At 52.8% G+C, this 16,790-nt stretch overlaps 1 protein-coding gene across 1 annotated transcript in view; it reads left to right on the top strand.

Moving 5' to 3' along the window:
- The window catches only part of LOC148164225 (voltage-dependent N-type calcium channel subunit alpha-1B-like), a 73,868-nt gene extending 67,740 nt beyond the window's left edge, over positions 1-6,128 (top strand). The window contains 9 exon segments of the mRNA XM_088023785.1: positions 417-529; positions 1,216-1,343; positions 2,699-2,816; positions 2,937-2,954; positions 3,004-3,120; positions 4,508-4,715; positions 4,951-5,191; positions 5,598-5,728; positions 5,731-6,128. Of these exon segments, the coding sequence (XP_087879911.1) occupies positions 417-529; positions 1,216-1,343; positions 2,699-2,816; positions 2,937-2,954; positions 3,004-3,120; positions 4,508-4,715; positions 4,951-5,191; positions 5,598-5,728; positions 5,731-6,128 (1,472 nt within the window).
- The last annotated feature ends 10,662 nt before the right edge of the window (positions 6,129-16,790 follow it).

Below are 16,790 nucleotides of genomic sequence, written 5' to 3' on the forward strand. Positions count from 1 at the left end.
CTCGTCAATAGTCTAGACTTAGTTTCCACCTGCAGGGAGAACGGTCTTACCAGTGGGTGCACAGGGACTGTGGGAAGGGATTCCCTGGGCGTTATTCTGTTGACCACAGTCACCCACGTTCCTGGTGGGGGTGTATACTTAAAAAATCCAGAGAACAGCAGGGAGACTCCTACAGTTAGAGATGAGGTGCTTAAAGATTAAACCCCACATCCACTTCACTGGGAGGAGATGGAGGGCCCTGTGGAGAGTCAGTACAGCTCCAGAGGACACGTGCTCAGTGTCCACAGATGCAACTTCGGCCAAGCCCTGTGCCCTTCCCTGAGCATGTCCAGGAGTCCCTGTGGTGGAGGCTGTTCCCTTGCCCCCCACCTCCCCTTCCTCCTCCACACCCCACCCTCTGTTTTCTCTCCCTCCAGCCGATGAGATGACCGTAGGAAAGGTGTTCGCAGCTCTGATGATATTTGACTTCTACAAACAGAGCAAGACCCCCAGAGCCCAGATTCACCAGGCCACGGGAGGCCTGTCCCAGGTACCGAGTTCCAGGATTTCCAAGAAGTAAACCTCAGAGTCTGGCACCCCACATTGGCAAGGACCAGAGAGAATCAAACTGATGGGTCCATGGTCATGATTTCTTCCACTCATGACTCTGACTGGGCTGGTTTGGGGCCCCATCTTCCTGACGTCATCCTTCAAAGATAACAACTTTCCCACACATGCAGCCAAACCATCAGTGACCATACGTAGACTCTGTCTAGAAAGTTGCCTGGTTTGGAGCTTACAGGGACATTCACCCATCGTGGGATGGGAAGTATCTGATGCCCACACCACATCCCCCGTTCCCCTGTCTGTTGCAGACACCCATTAGTGCCCCCCCACCACCCCCCGAGCCCTGAAATGTCCTTAGAATTCTGCTCAGTCCGGGCTCATGCAGCCTCTACCCATCAATCCAAGTTGATGATGAGATGAAACCTTTTACCATTTTTAATTGGATGAGGTCCCCAGATTTTGTAGGTAGGGATACTGAAGCTCCAAGAAGTGAAATGACTTTCCTGATGTCACTCACAGGCCAGGTTGGGAGTAAGCCCCCGCCTACCTCCTGTGTAGGGCTGGGGCAGGGCAGAAGGAGCACCAACCCATGCTGTGGGGTCAGGCCAGCTTTCTGGCACACCTGTCTGTGCCCTTAGAGCTCTTCCTCTCCCTGCGTCCCTTCTACAGATGGGCCCTGTGTCCCTGTTCCACCCTCTGAAGGCCACGCTGGAGCAGACACAGCCGGCTGTGCTCCGAGGAGCCCGGGTTTTCCTTCGGCAGAAGAGCTCTGCGTCCCTCAGCAACGGCGGGGCCGTGTGAGTACCTGGCCAGGGTGCGAGGTGCACGGAGGAGGCAGGACTCCTGGTTTCTCCCCCTCCCAGAGGGGCTCCCTGTAGGCTGTGCTGCAGGACATGGAGCCCTCAGGTCCCATCACCACTTTGGGAGACTGGCCTCTCTGTTCCACCCCGTGCCCACCTCCCCCCGAATGGTTCCCCGCAGATGCTGCCTGAAAGCTAGTCCAGGCGGGCTGCTGGAGCGGTCCATGGTGGACTCCAAAGCTAATTCCCAAAACGTTACATGGGTGCCTCTGATGGCACTGAGGTCAGTGGATTTAGACAGTCGGTGGTTCCCACTGTCACCTCCCATTGTGCGTGCCCATTTCCCTTTCCAGTGAGGGGCCTCTGCCTCTGCTTCCTCACTGCCCGTTGAAAATGATTTGTTTTGACCCCATTCTGTTGAGGCCCTGTGTGTGTCTAGTCTTCCTAACTCCTCTAAGACATTTTTCCTCAGATCTCCACTCCAGTAGTGATTTCTGAAGCAATTGTATTTTGTAGACAAATTGGTAACGTCCTTGTTACCTAACCCCTAACTCTTGCCACAATAATTCTTGGTAATGAACCACCCAAAACCAAGTGTTGCGAACTAACAGTCACCTACCTGTCTTGCACCGTGTGTCGCTGGGGGGTGGTAGCAGGCAGGCTCCTCTCAGCCACCCCCTCAGGGCCAGCAGGGTCCCAGGTCTGCTAACACCCTTATTGGCTAAAGGAAATCATTGGCTGAGCCCAAAGAGGGGGGCCTGTGCTCTGCCTCATACAGCAAGGGCTAAGGTGTGGGGCCTGGTACCAGGCTGGGCACAGCCTGCATGTTTAGGGCTCCTGATTTCCTCCTCATCTGTACATGTTTGGACGTTCTTTTCTGCAGCCTGGTTGTGGGTCTTGGACTGTTAATCAGGTAGGTTTCCCTGAGTACTACACTGCCCCTAACGTAGTGCTCAGGGCCTGCTGTGCACCAGTGTAGACAGGATGTCCGCCCTCTGCGTCATGCATGCTGTGCACATGTGGCCTCCCACTACTCCTGGGAGGCCCTGTCTAGGGCCGAGGAACCTGCCGGGTGTCCCTAGACCAGCAAGCGGTGGGCCCAGACCTCCCTCGGACTCATGTCCGGGGGCCCTCTCTGCCCATCTGCTCTGAGCCCTGGTACTGGGTCCACATCCCTTGCTGTGTGGCCACTTGAGAGCTTGTACTTGAAGGGCCTCATGCGTCTGGGCTGCTTCTAACCCAGAGTAGAAGGGGCCAGTATAGGTTCCTGGCAGGTTGGAGCCAGGTCCTTGGTGGGCCTTCCAAGGCCCACAGACCTCTGAGCCAACAGCACAATCCTCTCTTCTCTACAGACAAACCCAGGAGAGTGGCATCAAGGAGTCTGTTTCCTGGGGTACTCAGAGGACCCAGGAGGTACCCTATGAGGCAAGGACACCCCTGGAGCGTGGCCACTCTACAGAGATCCCAGTGGTGCAGCCAGGAAACCCGGGGAGGGCTCCCAGGGCTGGGGAGCCAGGCTGGGGATGGGGGATGAGATAAGGATTGGGGTGAGACAGGGATGGTGGGAGATGGCAGGAGTGTGGCGGGGAGCCCAGGATGGGGGGGAAGGTGAGAGTGGGGTGGGGGCCGGTGTGACTGCGGGCTGCTGTGTGCCCAGGCTGTGGACGTCCAGATGCAGAGCATGGCCCTGAGCGGTCCTGATGGGGAGCCCCAACCCGGACTGGAGAGCCAGGGACGCGCGGCCTCCATGCCTCGCCCGGCTGCAGAGACTCAGGTGGGTGGTCTGGGAGGGCCAGGGTCATGGGAGGGTGGGGGCGTGGGGGATGAGGAGCCCTGGCTTGGGGAGGGCTTGTGTCCCACGTGAGGGCTCCCTACCTGCACTGCGGCCTGGACACTGTCAGCCCCGTTGGGAGCTCCCAGGACGATGGTCTCAAGAGGTGCAGCCAGAGTCCTCGGAGGCCTGCCAGGAATCCCCACCACCCACCGGTGCTCAGCCTCCTGCTGTGGCCCTGGGGCTTCCGTCTCCCAGCCCAGTGTCCCTGACCCAGACTCTCCCTCTCTCTAGGACACCCCTCTCCCACGCCAGCCTGCATTGCCCCCCCGGCCCCCCCGCCATGCACACGGTGCCTCACAGCTTGGTCCTCCCTTTCCCCCATGGATGCTCTGGGGAGGACCTGCCCTGTTCTTTTTTTCTTTTAAAGATTTTATTTATTTTATTTGAGAGAGAGAGAGCACATGAGAGGGGGGAGGGTCAGAGGGAGAAGCAGACTCCCTGCTGAGCCCAATGCGGGACTCGATCCTGGAACTCCAGGGTCATGACCTGAGCCGAAGGCAGTCGCTTAACCAACTGAGCCACCCAGGCGCCCGACCTGCCCTGTTCTCTCTCTGGACTCTGGAGGTGGCACCACCTCCATCCCCTGCTCCTTCGGGGATGCTTTGAGTACCGAGCAGGAAGCTCCAGGGCAAGGGGGCTGTGGGCCCATTCACAAGGACTCAGAGAGGGGCCTGCAGACCTGAGGTTGTGTCAGGGGGCCCTGCTTTCACTTCCTGGGATGGTGAGGGGCTTTAGAGGGGCATGTCCTCCAGCCGGGGACCTTCAGTGTTTGCCTGCGGCTGGCTCTGTCCCTGCCTCCTTTTGTGGTTCCTGGTTCTGCACATTCCAAATGACTTCATTCTCTAAACTTGTCTCTGCCTCCCATTGGTGGTGGCTCCCGCCCTCTTCCCCTGCCTGAGCCTGGCCTGCTGGGCGGCCAGCTTGAGGATGCCGAGTGGAGGCTGTGGGTCAGCTCCCCTTGGAGGGCCCCTTTCCGCAGGTCCCGATTTCAGCCCAGGGCAGGAGCCCCATGGCCCTGGCCCAGCAGAGCCATCACACGCAGCCACCCCTCAGGGTTCTCCCAGCCAGGCCCGCAGCCTCCCTCTTCCTGGCATCCTCCCTGTCCCCCAGGGACACTGAGGCCAACAGCTCTCTGGGCCCCGCTGGCAGAGACGGACAGCACCTTGTGCAGCGTGCTCTGGGAGAAAGGGTGGGCCTGGGTGGGGAAGAGCTTTCTGGGGAGAGGGAGGGGCCTGGTGGTTCCTGAACCCCAGGCCTGCAGTGCCGCCCTGGAGCCTGCCCCAGGCCCCTCTTTCAGACTGTGTGCCAACCCACATCCCACCCGCAGCCGGCCCCCAACGCCAGCCCCAAGAAGTGCTCCGTCTCCACACTGGCGCCCCAGCGTCCCCACGTGGCTCATCTCTGCAGCGCTGCCCTGGACTGTGCCCCAGCCAGCCAGGCTCTGCTCCATCACCACCACCGCTGCCATCGCCGCAGGGACAGGAAGCAGAAGTCCTTGGAGAAGGGGCCCAGCCTGTCCGCAGACACAGATGGCAGTGCATGCGGGGGTCCCTCCTATGGCCAGGGCCTGAGGCATTCCTTTCTGTGCCTCCACCATCCAAACGGCCCTGAGTAGGGGGCTGTGAGGCCCAGGTCTGGGAACCAGGCAGGATCACCCACGCACCTCAGCTCTCCCCCTGGGTCCCCCTGCTGGCCCTGGGGACTGGGTCTGGGCTGGGGGTCTGTCTCCCCACCTGGCTCGCTGTGCTGACTTCCCCTCTTCCTGGCCAGCACCCAGCAGTGCTGCAGGGCCAGGCCCACCCCTGCGAGAGGGGCCCACAGGCTGCCGGACGGAGCGCAGACAGGAGCGGGGCCGGTCCCAAGAGCGGAGGCAGCCCTCTTCCTCTTCCTCGGAGAAGCAGTGTTTCTACTCCTGTGACCGCTTTGGGGGCCGGGAGCCCTCGCAGCCCAAACCCTCCCTCAGCAGCCACCCCACGTCACCAACAGCTGGGCAGGAGCCAGGACCCCCAAGACCGGTAAGACAGGACCCCCTCACTGCCCCTCCTTATGAGCCCCCCCCCACCATGCTCCGAATCCTCCTTCATGTCCTGGTTCCCAGGCCCGAGTCTGCGCTCCCCCCCCTCCTTGCTCCGTTCCTCCCGCACCAGCCCGATCCTCCCCTCCCAACTGCCCTGGACTGGCCTCTGGTCTCCCTTCTCCCTGAGCTGTGCCTGTCCCTTTGTTCCCCACTGTTCCCCAACCACCTCCCCAGGCCTACCGGCACCAGCGGCTTTCCCCCCTCCACCACACACCCTACGAGTCCCCTCCCAGGGTGCCTGCCTCTCTCCATGCCTCACCCCCCACCTCCATGGTTCTCACCTGCATTGGCCTCTGGTCTGGGACTTTGATTTTTTTTTTCTCTGTTCTATTTTCTTGTTGGGTGGTGGTTCAGTGAATGGGAGCCCCTTGTTGCCAACATCCGGTGCTAGCACCCCTGGCCGTGGTGGGCGGAGGCAGCTCCCCCAGACTTCGCTGACCCCCCTTCCCAGTGTCACCTACAAGATGGCCAATCTTCGCTTGTCCACTTTGCTGGGGCACAGACCAGCCTCCCCACCTTTTCCCCGGGCCGGCTTAGCCGTGGCCTTTCCGAACACAACGCTCTGCTCCAGAGAGACCCCCACAGCCAGCCCCTGGCCGCCGGCTCTAGGATCGGCTCTGACCCTTACTTGGGGCAGCGTCTGGACAGTGAGGACACTGCCCGCACCCAGCCCGAGGACACGCTTACCTTCGAGGAGGCTGTGGCCACCAACTCAGGCCGCTCCTCCCGGACTTCCTATGTGTCCTCTCTGACCTCCCAGTCGCACCCCCTCCGCCGCGTGCCCAACGGCTACCACTGCACTCTGGGGCTCAGCTCGGGTGGCCGGGTTCGGCATAGCTACCACCACCCCGACCAAGACCACTGGTGCTAGCCGCACCTCCGCCGCGCACCTGCTCAGTGGGCGCGTTCCAGCCGATGAGTTTTATCATCCATGCTGGGCTCCCAGGGATGCGCAGGGGCACCGAGGCAGGGGCAGCAGCCCCTGGGAGGAGGGGCCGCACCTTTGGGGCCAGCTGGGGGGAGGCCCCATGGTTCCCCCCACCCCTCCGCCCCCACCTTCTCTTTCACACTGGACCAATTCCTAAAGCCCTTTCGGAGAGGGACGTGGCTCTCTCTGTCCCCTTGTATGCTGCCTGCCTGGGTCTTGTACCACAGACCCTACACGGGAAGTCGCTGCATGTGCTGAGTGGGACCCTGTCAGTCTGAATCCTGTGTGATGGCTCCCAGCGTCTGGGGGGTGTGCCCGGGGCCACTTTTAGGAGGTCTGGATCTGGTAGAGACCATCCTTTATCCACGTGTGTGGCACGGAGCCAGGCATGTTTACAAGCCTGGCCAGATAAGACAGAGTTGATGGTCAACAGCAGTAGCCTCGGGAGCCCAGCCTGTGGCTCTGTGCATTCTTGTCGGTGCCCACAAACACAAACACATCCGGCGTGGCTCTTTGTACCTGAAACAGCAGATGGACACCAGAAATACACTCACACATTCTCTGTCCTCTCCCAGATGCTGTCAACCTTGACAGGGACCAAATCTGGAAAACATTCTTGCTGTTGGTTTTGGTTTTTAATCGAAATACCCTTCCCTCTTTTGTCAATTCCATACACTTGATCTAGAAAGAAGAGAAAAACAAAAATGGGGAAGGAAATAGTAACAGAACTTAAAAAAAAATCCAACCTGTAGGAAGCTCTCAGCTCTTTGGTTGTGTGTGTGTGTGTGTGTGTGTGTGTGTGAGTGTGTGTGTGGCTTGTGCGAGGAGATGCTCTTGCGTCCAGCCTAGGTGCCCCCCCCCAGCTCCCCTGGCTTCTGCTGCTCTCGACCAAGTGCCTGACTTCTGAGCCCTCTCGTGCCAGGCTCCTGGGGGCGGTGACGTGAAGCCTGTGTGAAGCGTGGGTGAGTCCTTGGAACTGTTTCCAGTTCCAAATATCAACCAAATAGAAAGCTGGTGTCCATGGAGAACACTCATATAACATCCAGTGGGACGGTTGTAGTTGGAAATGAAGCGACCATTTCCCTGTTTTCCTCCCACGAGTGGAAGGGTTTCCTGGGAAGCCACAGAGCAGTGTAGAGCCTGTCCTTGTATGGGGTGTTTTCAGTCTGTTCTACATCTGAATCTCAGGGACTGGATGCCTGCCAAAGAGGGCGTGGTATCTGTTGTGAAAGTTTCTTTTCAGATAAGGCCAGAGAGAGGGAGAGGTCGTGGGAAGAGGGAGAGGTGGGGGAGTGGAGATGGACCCGGCGGGCAGGAGGGAGGGCCTGTGTCTGTGCAGGTGTGGGCACTTGGGACGGCCCGACTGAAATGAGGCCAAAACTCAGAGGAAGCGATGGGGCAAGGAGAAGCTTGGCGACTGAGGCTCAGGTAGGAGCCATCTGAAGCCCAGCACTGTGGCACAAGATACGGGAAAGCAGGAAGCGAAAGGGAAATCCAACCTCATGGCCACTGTCAAAAGGGAAACACCGTAGGTAGGAGGCTGTGCATAAAATGCCGGGAGACCCTTTGTTTCATGAACAAAAGGAATATTTAGATGAGTAGATTTTGGTGCATCCTCCGTGTTTGGAAATGTCAGATGATCTCTTCGCTGGATCATTTGAGTGTTCCCATTGGCTGTTGCCCCGTGACTCACCTTAAAGAAACCTGGCCTGTGACGTGTGTGTGCATTTCTCTGTGTGGAGGTGTGTCCCAGTGAGTGGATGTCTTAACCCATAGGGCTATGCAACAAAAGACACACATTCAATAGAAATAAATCACGTAAGACCACCACCTGTTCTAGGGTTTCAGCATGATTGTGACCAAACCATTTTATAGAATCTCCTTACTGGAAGGCACAATACTCTGAAACTTTAAGATTACAGAGTATTTTACTGCAATAGGAAATAATAACTGGAATGGTATCTCAGACTCTGCATGAGATAGCTCTGTTCCTGTTGCAAAGCAGAAGGATGTGTATTTTGATACTGATGTTTCATCTCTGGCCCACGTTATTGTGAATGTATCCATTCTGTGCAGAACCGCAGCTGCTTCCCAGGCCATGTTGGGTGGAGAATCACTGTTCTAGCCCCACACGGCCTCACCAGTCTGTCTGGATTCTTCTAGACACTGGAATTGGTGAAAACTACAGGGAGTGGGGGAAGAGATACTGTGTCTTGTTTTCCTGACTTTGGGTTTTGTTTCTGTATCCTCTCTTCTCAGCTATCATATGTTTCCACTGAGATCTCATAGTGAGTTGCCAAATTTGAAATGCATTAACCAGTTGTCTGCATCTGGACCAGTCAAGCAGTGGCCGTAGTTTGAATAAGTTATGTGTGCATGTAAAATATATACATATATACATATATACAAGTATGTGCATGAAATGTATATCTTCGTACTTTTTGATACAGTATACTCATTTGTTAATTTTTATTATATTTGACATAAGTCAAAGGTTTGTTGCAAAGCTTTATATTTAAGAACAGTGTTAAAAAAAAAACCCAAAAAGAAGTCCCAACCATGCAACACAACTGGGACCTGCTTTAAAACAATTCTGTGATTGACGAGTTTGCTGCCTGAGTAATATTGATCACCCAGACTTTGGATTCTGCTATTGTTTCTACAATGACATTTGGTATGAATCAAAGTCCTTGGATTAAAATAAAACTTAGCAAAAAATCAAAACAAACCCACCATGCTGCTGGGTGATGTATGCAAGAGGTGTGGGAGTCAGCAACCTGTGCGTCCTCAGGAGGCAGGGCCACCTCCATGGGCGTGTGGGCAGGAGTGCAGAGCTGAGCAGCTCTCTGGAGAAAATAACCCCCTAAAGCTGATTTGGGCCTGTTCATGATGCAAGTGTGGATCAGCCTGAGAATCTGGGTGGGGTTGGGGTGAGGGTCATGGGTTGGGGTCAGGGCCAGGGTCTGGATCGGGGTTAGGTTTAAGCATAATTGGCTTTCTTCCCCCTCCTCCAACTCCCTGGGCCTCCAGGGTAGACAGGACTCACCCAGGGTCACACAAGAGTCAGAGGTGAGCTGGAGCATTGGTTTTCAGCCCTTCACTCCTGGGCTCAGACAGAAGAAAAGTGAAATGTCCACCTGATTCCTGACAGTTTGAGATCCAACTCATCCCCAGTCAGGGGTTATAGGGGGACTCAGAGGTTATACAGGGTTCTTCCGCCCTCCCACCTGGGAAGGGTGCTGCTGGCCCCACTCTGCCTGGGCAGCCGCAAGTTCCAGCACGGCCCCACCCCACGAGGGCACTCTGTAGACACGAATGGATTCATATAGGACTGACTGCCGTGGCCTGCCCGCCCCCATGTACAGCCTTCTTCGGGCTGTTGGGGGCCCCCCCCCTGGCGCTGGCTAGATCCTTCATCCCATCTGAGTGATCGGCAGGAAACAGGCAGTAGACAGGACAGCCCTTGGCCTCTGACCATCCAGGGAGGCATCTGTGGCCCTCCAGCTCAGGCCAGAAAGGGTCCTGACAACCCCCACAGCCATTACTGAGCTGACTGTGCTCCTGGCAGTGTAACAGGCCCATGGGCAGTGTAGACAGCCCCACAGGATGTTTCCATTCCCAACGTCTGTGTGGTTGAGACAAGGGCTTCCTCCTTCACAGTCTCTTAACCCTCCAAATGTTGGATGTGGCCCTGTCCACAGCAGCCATACAGCCATACAGCAGACTGACCCTGCAGTCCTTTGGCCTCCCGATTGTGATGTAAACCTTTGACATACGTATTTGTTAAGAATTAAGGTTATGGGAGTAACTGTGCCTCCCAGCAGGCAGTTTCTCAGTGAGGCTGCCTGGTTTCAGAGAGTCACATGCATGATTCAGGGACTGTGGCCCCCAGAAAGTCTGCCATGTGTGGATTTGTGGTGTGGAATAATCCTTGAGCCTCCCACTGTTTCAATGAGCGATACTTTCCTTATCATCCTCACATTCGCTCTCTGTTCTTCATAAAAGAGAGAGAAGAGACTGGAGAATGAGCCAGTTCTTTGAGGAGGAGCGATTAATGTGGGGGGCAGGTGTGACTCCGGGGCTCCTTCCTCCCAGGGAGAAGAGTGAGGTCTGTGTGCCTTCCAGTCTCTGAGATGTGAGGACCCAATATCCAAGGCAGGAGCCTCGAGTTTCCTACCAACAGCAAAGTTGCTTTTTCAGCAAGTAGGAGAGCGCCTTGCCGTCATGGGAAAATAGCAAGAGCACTGGATGGGCGGCTGCAGCCCATGACCCTAACGAAGTGACCCCTTCCTTCCTTGGGCTTCAGATTCCAAAGCCGTGCAGTCAGTCACCAGTGATGCGGAATCTGCTGCTTTCCCAGCCTGGCATCTCTTCTCACGTCCAAGTCCAGCATCTCAGCTTGCCTTTGGGAACCCCATGTCACCTGCCTACCATCCAGACAGTTCCAGAGGGCAGACCCCACTTTCCACCCACTTCAGAGATGGGTGTATGATCCAAGTCTACCCAACCCCTTGCTCTATTTTCTGGGTGCTCTGATGGCTTCAAGGATGAGAGTGTGACCCAAGCCGGGCCAAAGACAGTTAAAGCCATGACTTTTCATGGAACCCAAGGGAAAGAGAAACCCTTCCCAGTAGAATGGATGGTGAGTGGGTGTCAGCCTGGAGTCGTGGGAGGCCCCAGATGCAGTGAGAGAGACTGTGCCTATGAATGGGGCCACCCCAGAGCACTTAGCAGGATGGAGGGTTGGAGAGGGTCTAGGTCACACTGTGAGAGTGTGAGCCTTTGGGCCTGCCAGGTCCAAACCCACTCTTGTCTCTTGCAAGTATTAAGGTATTTCTACCATTAAAAAATATTAACTTCTTTTACTTTAGTAAGTGTGTCCAGTCCCTTGCCATCCAAAAAGAACTGGGTGACACATCAGGATCCACAATCCCTGAGACTCCCCGTGCACAGTGTCCTCGCTGAGCAGGGTATGGCTGGGGGAGAGGAAGACAGTGAGTGGGGTCGGGTCTAAGGGCAGCTCCAGAACAGTTCTGTCCCTGTTCCTTTTCTGTCCTAGGAGAGGAAAACCCCAGAACAGTGAGAGGAGAACCAGCAGTAAGATGAGGCCCTGGATGGCTCATTGGTCTGCCTGTTCTTTCCTTATTTTAGCGTCCATTTTATTATTGTGCATTTTTATTAGGAAATCACCCATTTCCTCTAGGCTTCCAGTCCGATGCAATAGGTTTCCCTTATTTGACCTTTAATGTCTGTTTTTTTTTTTATAAAGATCTTATTTATTTATTTGACTGCGAGCGAGCGAGAGAGAGAGCACAAGCAGGGTGAGCAGCAAGGGAGAGGGAGAAGCAGCCTCCCGCGGAGCAGGGGGCCCGACGTGGGGCTCAATCCCAGGACCCCGGGATCATGACCTGAGCCGAAGGCGGATGCTTAACTGACTGAGCCACCCAGGTGCCCCTAATTTCTCCTCTTTTTCTAGTTTTCTACAGAATATTCACAATTAGTGAACAGATATTGATATGTTGTTTTTAGCGGGAGCCCGTATTTTATTCAGGTTCCCTCTGTTCTACCTTTTCTCGCTCCAGGATCCCATGCAGGGCACCACGTGACATGTGTTCATCATGTGTCTTTAGGCTCTCCTTGGCTGTGACACTTTCTCAGTCTTGCTTTGTTTCAGTGACCTTGGCAGTGTTGAGGAGGACCGGTCAGGCATTTTGTAGAAAGTCCCCCATTGGGATTTACTTGTTTTCCTCCTGATTAGACTGGGGTTATGGGTTTTGAGGAAGCAGATCAGGGAGGTAAAGTGCTTTGTCGTTACTTTACAACAAGGGAACACTTGTCACTGTCCATGTTAACGCTGGTCACCTGGCTGAGGCAGCATTGGTCAGGCTTCCCCACCAGGAAGTTACTCTTTCCCATGTGCAGGAAGACAACTGCCCTGAGCCCCCACTTTAGGAGAGGAGAGTTAGCTCCATTTACTTGATGAATGGTTATCTACATCTATTAGTTGGAATTCTTATAGGAGAGGTCTATGCAATCCCGCTTATAAAAAGCTATGTAATTTGTTAATAAAAAGGCAACAAAGTAATTTAAAAGATCCCAGTCCCATTGGCTTCATTGAACAATTCATGAAACAGGCAGCATCCCATTTAGCAAAAAGAAAGGGGCTCCTTTGAGCTGCAGGGAGGGGAAGGATTTTAAAGGCAGAGAGGGCATTGAAAAAAAGAAATTACTAGAAAAGGATGCACTATTTTAGGCAATGTCCCCCCCCTAAGGGGAACAGAAGGGGCCATTCAGTTCATTTTCCAGGTTGACTGGTTAAAGTTTACGTGGAGGTGAGGGTGTGTGGAACTGCAGTTAGGTCAGGTAGTAAGTCTTGGTTTGCTGGCTTGGGTCTCCTGACGTAAGTGACTCCATTTTGGCCCTGTGGTTTCTTTTTAAAAAATCGTCTATTTGGGGGCACCTGGGTGCCTCAGTCAGTTAAGTGTTTACCTTCAGCTCAGGTCATGATCTCAGAGTCCTGGGATCGAGCCCCACGTCGGGCTCCCTGCTCAGTGGGGGGTCTGCTTCTCCCTCTCCCTCTGTCTCTCCCCTCTGCTTATGCACTCTCTCTCCCTCTCAAATAAATAAGTAAAATCTTAAAAAGAATCATTTATTTTTACCAGCACGGACACCAGGGTAGGTTATGTTCCAGCACCTCAGTGTTTGGTCGCTGGCTCATTCCTCCTTTGGTGATGGAGAGCACTTTCCATTGGCTCCTGCTTTCCATTGACATCATTCCATCTCTGTGGCTCTTTTCTTGGTACTTCCTTACTTTCTGATACGTCAAGATTATCCTGGCTCCTATACTTACTGTCCAAGTTCTAGCATCAGCAAGTTATTTAAGGAGCTCTGGGTAGTAGAGAACGTTATTAAAGTCTTACACGGGGGAGCTAAATGTCCATGCTCAGCGGACAATGCAAGGCAATATATGCCTGTATTCCCACCTATGTCGACACACCTAATGATAAAGATTTCTGTGTGGAACCGTCTGCGTCCATATTAAGCTAAGGATGAGTTTATACTGATGTCTCCAACCTGGTCCGCCACCACATGGAGATTGTGATCTACTCCCTTTGCTGATCTGTAACTTCCTACTCTAACAGTGACAAACCTGGCTCTCACCACCGGCCCTTTATTTAATTCATTGCTCCATTCCAGATTACAGATGTGGTGTTTTCAGAACTGTTAGCTACCACTCTGATGGCAGAGAACTTTATCAAATGGAGTCCACTGTGTACGTACAGTACATTTTTTCTTTAATCTACAGATTCCATTCATTTCCAAAGTTACTTAGGTCAGCACCTTTTGTCATACAACCTACAGTGAGGGTTTTTTCCCCCCATATGTTTCTAATACAGTTAGATTATGTGTCACGTTCTGTAGTCCATTGAAGGGGAGGAAGAAATTTTCCTTGGTCCAAGGTTCTTACTGCGGGATGAAGAAAGAAATTGACGTGAAACAGATAAATAGGAGAAAAAAACCTAAAGTGCAATAATGTGCACATGGAGACCCAATAATGAACCTGAGGTCTAAAGAAATGACCAAGGAAGCCAGGTTTTATACTTTTTGGGCAAAGAGTAACTACACCTGTGAAGAAATCGCAGGACAAAGAAAACTTAACCTTGGGAGCTTCGATTAGTAAGGAATTCTAAACAAAATTTGGGCTGGGGTTGTAAATTAGTAAAAAGTAACAAGGGTTGTTTATACAGCCTTATGGGCTCCAAATCTCCCATCTCTGGTGATGTCAAAATCTCTTTACCTCCTGGTATAGGGACACCTTCACATGGGAGATTGATTTCCTTTCCAGGGGGACAGAGGAGGGTCTAAGTGTCCTCATTGCATAGGCTGTCTCTTAAGTAACTTTTATTTAAAATGATCTGTATGTCAAAGTGGCAGATTTGGAGCAGCCTGCCCTTGGCCCCCACACCATCCTGTGACACTCCCACATCCTAAACAACTTACTTTCTGTAGATTATTATTTACTCTTTGGGATGTAGAAATGTTTGTATTTTTTAAAGATTTAATTTTTAAGTAATCTCCACACCCAACATGGGGCCCGAATTCACAACCCCAAGATCAAGAGTTGCACGCTCCACCAAATGAGCCAGCCAGGTGCCCCAAAAGGTTTGGGTTTTGTCAAATGCTTAATGGCAGGTATAAATCATGAAAATATCATGGAATTCACTCCCAGATCCTTATATCATCTCTAGTTTTGCCTTTTCCAGAATCTCCTACAAATCGGGTCACTCAGTGTGCAGCCTTTTCAGACTGGATTCTTGCACTTAGAAAAATACATGTAAAGTTCATCCATGTGATTGTATGGGGTGATGGTTCATTTCTTTTTATTGCTGAATAGATTACCAGGAGAAAAACAAGTCAAAGTTTAATATCATGCATATGTCCTGTATTCATGGGAGATACCCAGGAAAATGGTGTAATTCCTTGAAGTGGCCCAGCCCTCACCCTAAATGCTATCTTCAGCTAAAGACCAAAAGATTTTGGGTGGTGGGAAGGCCAGTTAAGGGATGTTCTCAGGTGAGCACAGTAAACGAGGGTATGGTTGTTACACAGCTTTAAGTCTGTGCCTTCTCTTTTGGTAAGAGTTTCTTGAGATTTAGTAATTCTGTTCCTGATACAGAGGGAGACAGGCTTACAAATGGGGCGTTCCTTTATAAGTGTACATTTCACTCACCAAATGGCAACTTTTACCCAGTTTTCAGAGATTCTCCCATGTCTGGCGTTTCTTAAAATTAATCAGCCCAAATATCCCTTGTGCCAAAGAGGTATATTTTGCATGGCATATTCTGCTTCCTTCACATGGATGCACTTAGTTTGCTTATGGATTCATTAATGGAAGGACATCCTGGTTTCTTTAAGTTTGTAACCATTATGAATGGAGCTACCGTGCATAACTGCATGTGAGTTTTTGTTCAGAAATAGTTTTTCAAAGCAGTTGCTAAATACTAGAAGTGCAATTGTTGGATCTTAACATGAGACTAACTTAGGTTTGGAAAAAATGGCCAAAATGTCTTCTGAAGGGACAGTTGCTGCCATTCCTCACCTTCCAGCAATTGGTGTTCTTGTTTTTGGAGTTTAGTATTTGTGATAGGTGTGCAGTGCTGTCTCACTGTTGTTTAAATTTGTACTTTCCTAATGATGATGTCAAACATAATTTTGTATGCTTATTTTGTATCTGAATATCTTCTTTGTCCAGGCATCTGTTCAGATCCTTACCCATTATCAATTAGGATGTTTGTTTCCTTATCATTGAGTTCTGATAGTCTTTTGTATTTTTTGAATACAAATCTTTTACCAGATTTGCGCTTTGCAAATATTTCCTCCCAGTTCGTGGCTTGTCTTTTAGTTTTCTGAGCAAGGTCTTTCACAGAGCAAAAGTTTTTTTTTTTTTAAAGATTTTATTTATTTATTTGACAGAGAGAGACACAGCGAGAGAGGGAACACAAGCAGGGGGAGTGGGAGAGGGAACACAAGCAGGGGGAGTGGGAGAGGGAGAAGCGGGCTCCCCGCTGAGCAGGGAGCCCGATGTAGGGCTCGATCCCAGGACCCTGAGATCATGACCTGAGCCGAAGGCAGACGCTTAACGACTGAACCACCCAGGCGCCCCGCAAAAGTTTTAATTTTAGGAAGTTCATGTTATCAATTTTTTTCATTTGTGGATTGGCTTTTGGTGTTGTGTGTTAAAGCTCATCACTGAACCCAAGACCATGTGGATTTTCTTTTTTTTTACTTTTTGTTTTTTGTTTTTTGAAAGATTTTATTTATTTATTTGACAGAGAGAGAGAGAGAGAGCAAGCACAAGCAGGGGGAAGAGCAGGCAGGGGAGAAGCAGGCTCCCTGCTGAGCAAGGAGCCCGACGGAGGGTTGATTCCAGGACCCTGGGATCACGACCTGAGCCGCAGGCAGCCGCTTCACCGACTGAGCCACCCAGGAGCCCCCTTTATTTTGCTAGTTTTACATTTTAAATTTATCTACAATTTTAAATGAATTTTGGTGTTAGTTGTAAAGCCTGTGTCTGCATTTCACTTAATTCCGTACGGTTTCTAATTAATAGTTTCTATTTCTGGAGAAGTCAGGGGATAATTGGACTCCATTTCAGTTCGAATTTCCCAAATGTAATGGATTCAGCTGGACCCCAGAAGGGACAGGTGCCTCCACGGAACTGAGCGCACCGCATCCTGCACTGTCCCCACCTCCCGCAGGGGGCGCCCGAGTCCCGCCCCGCGACCCGTGCGGGGCATGCGCGCTCAGCCCTCCTCCTCCGGGGCGAGGACAGGTGTTCCAAGGACCCCCGCCGCGGCGCTCGCGCTCCCCGGGCCTCGGCCCTGCGGGTCCTCCCCGCGGCCGCACCGTCGGGGTCGGGGCGGGGCTCCGCCTGCGGCACGAACGTCGGCGGCTCGGCTTCTCGGGGCCGCGCGGACGTGGCGGTTTGAAGAGGAGCCGACTCTGCGGGAAACCCGCCCGCGCAGCGCAGCCCCTCCCTCTCCGCACTCAGACCCCAGCCGCGTGTCCTCGCCGCCCGCGGGGTGCCTCAGGGCGTGTTACCCC

The sequence above is a fragment of the Eumetopias jubatus genome, unplaced genomic scaffold (assembly GCF_037043125.1).
Source record: "Eumetopias jubatus isolate StellerSeaLion01/CBP00866 unplaced genomic scaffold, mEumJub1_p1.0 scaffold_6, whole genome shotgun sequence".
Lineage (NCBI taxonomy): Eukaryota > Metazoa > Chordata > Mammalia > Carnivora > Otariidae > Eumetopias > Eumetopias jubatus.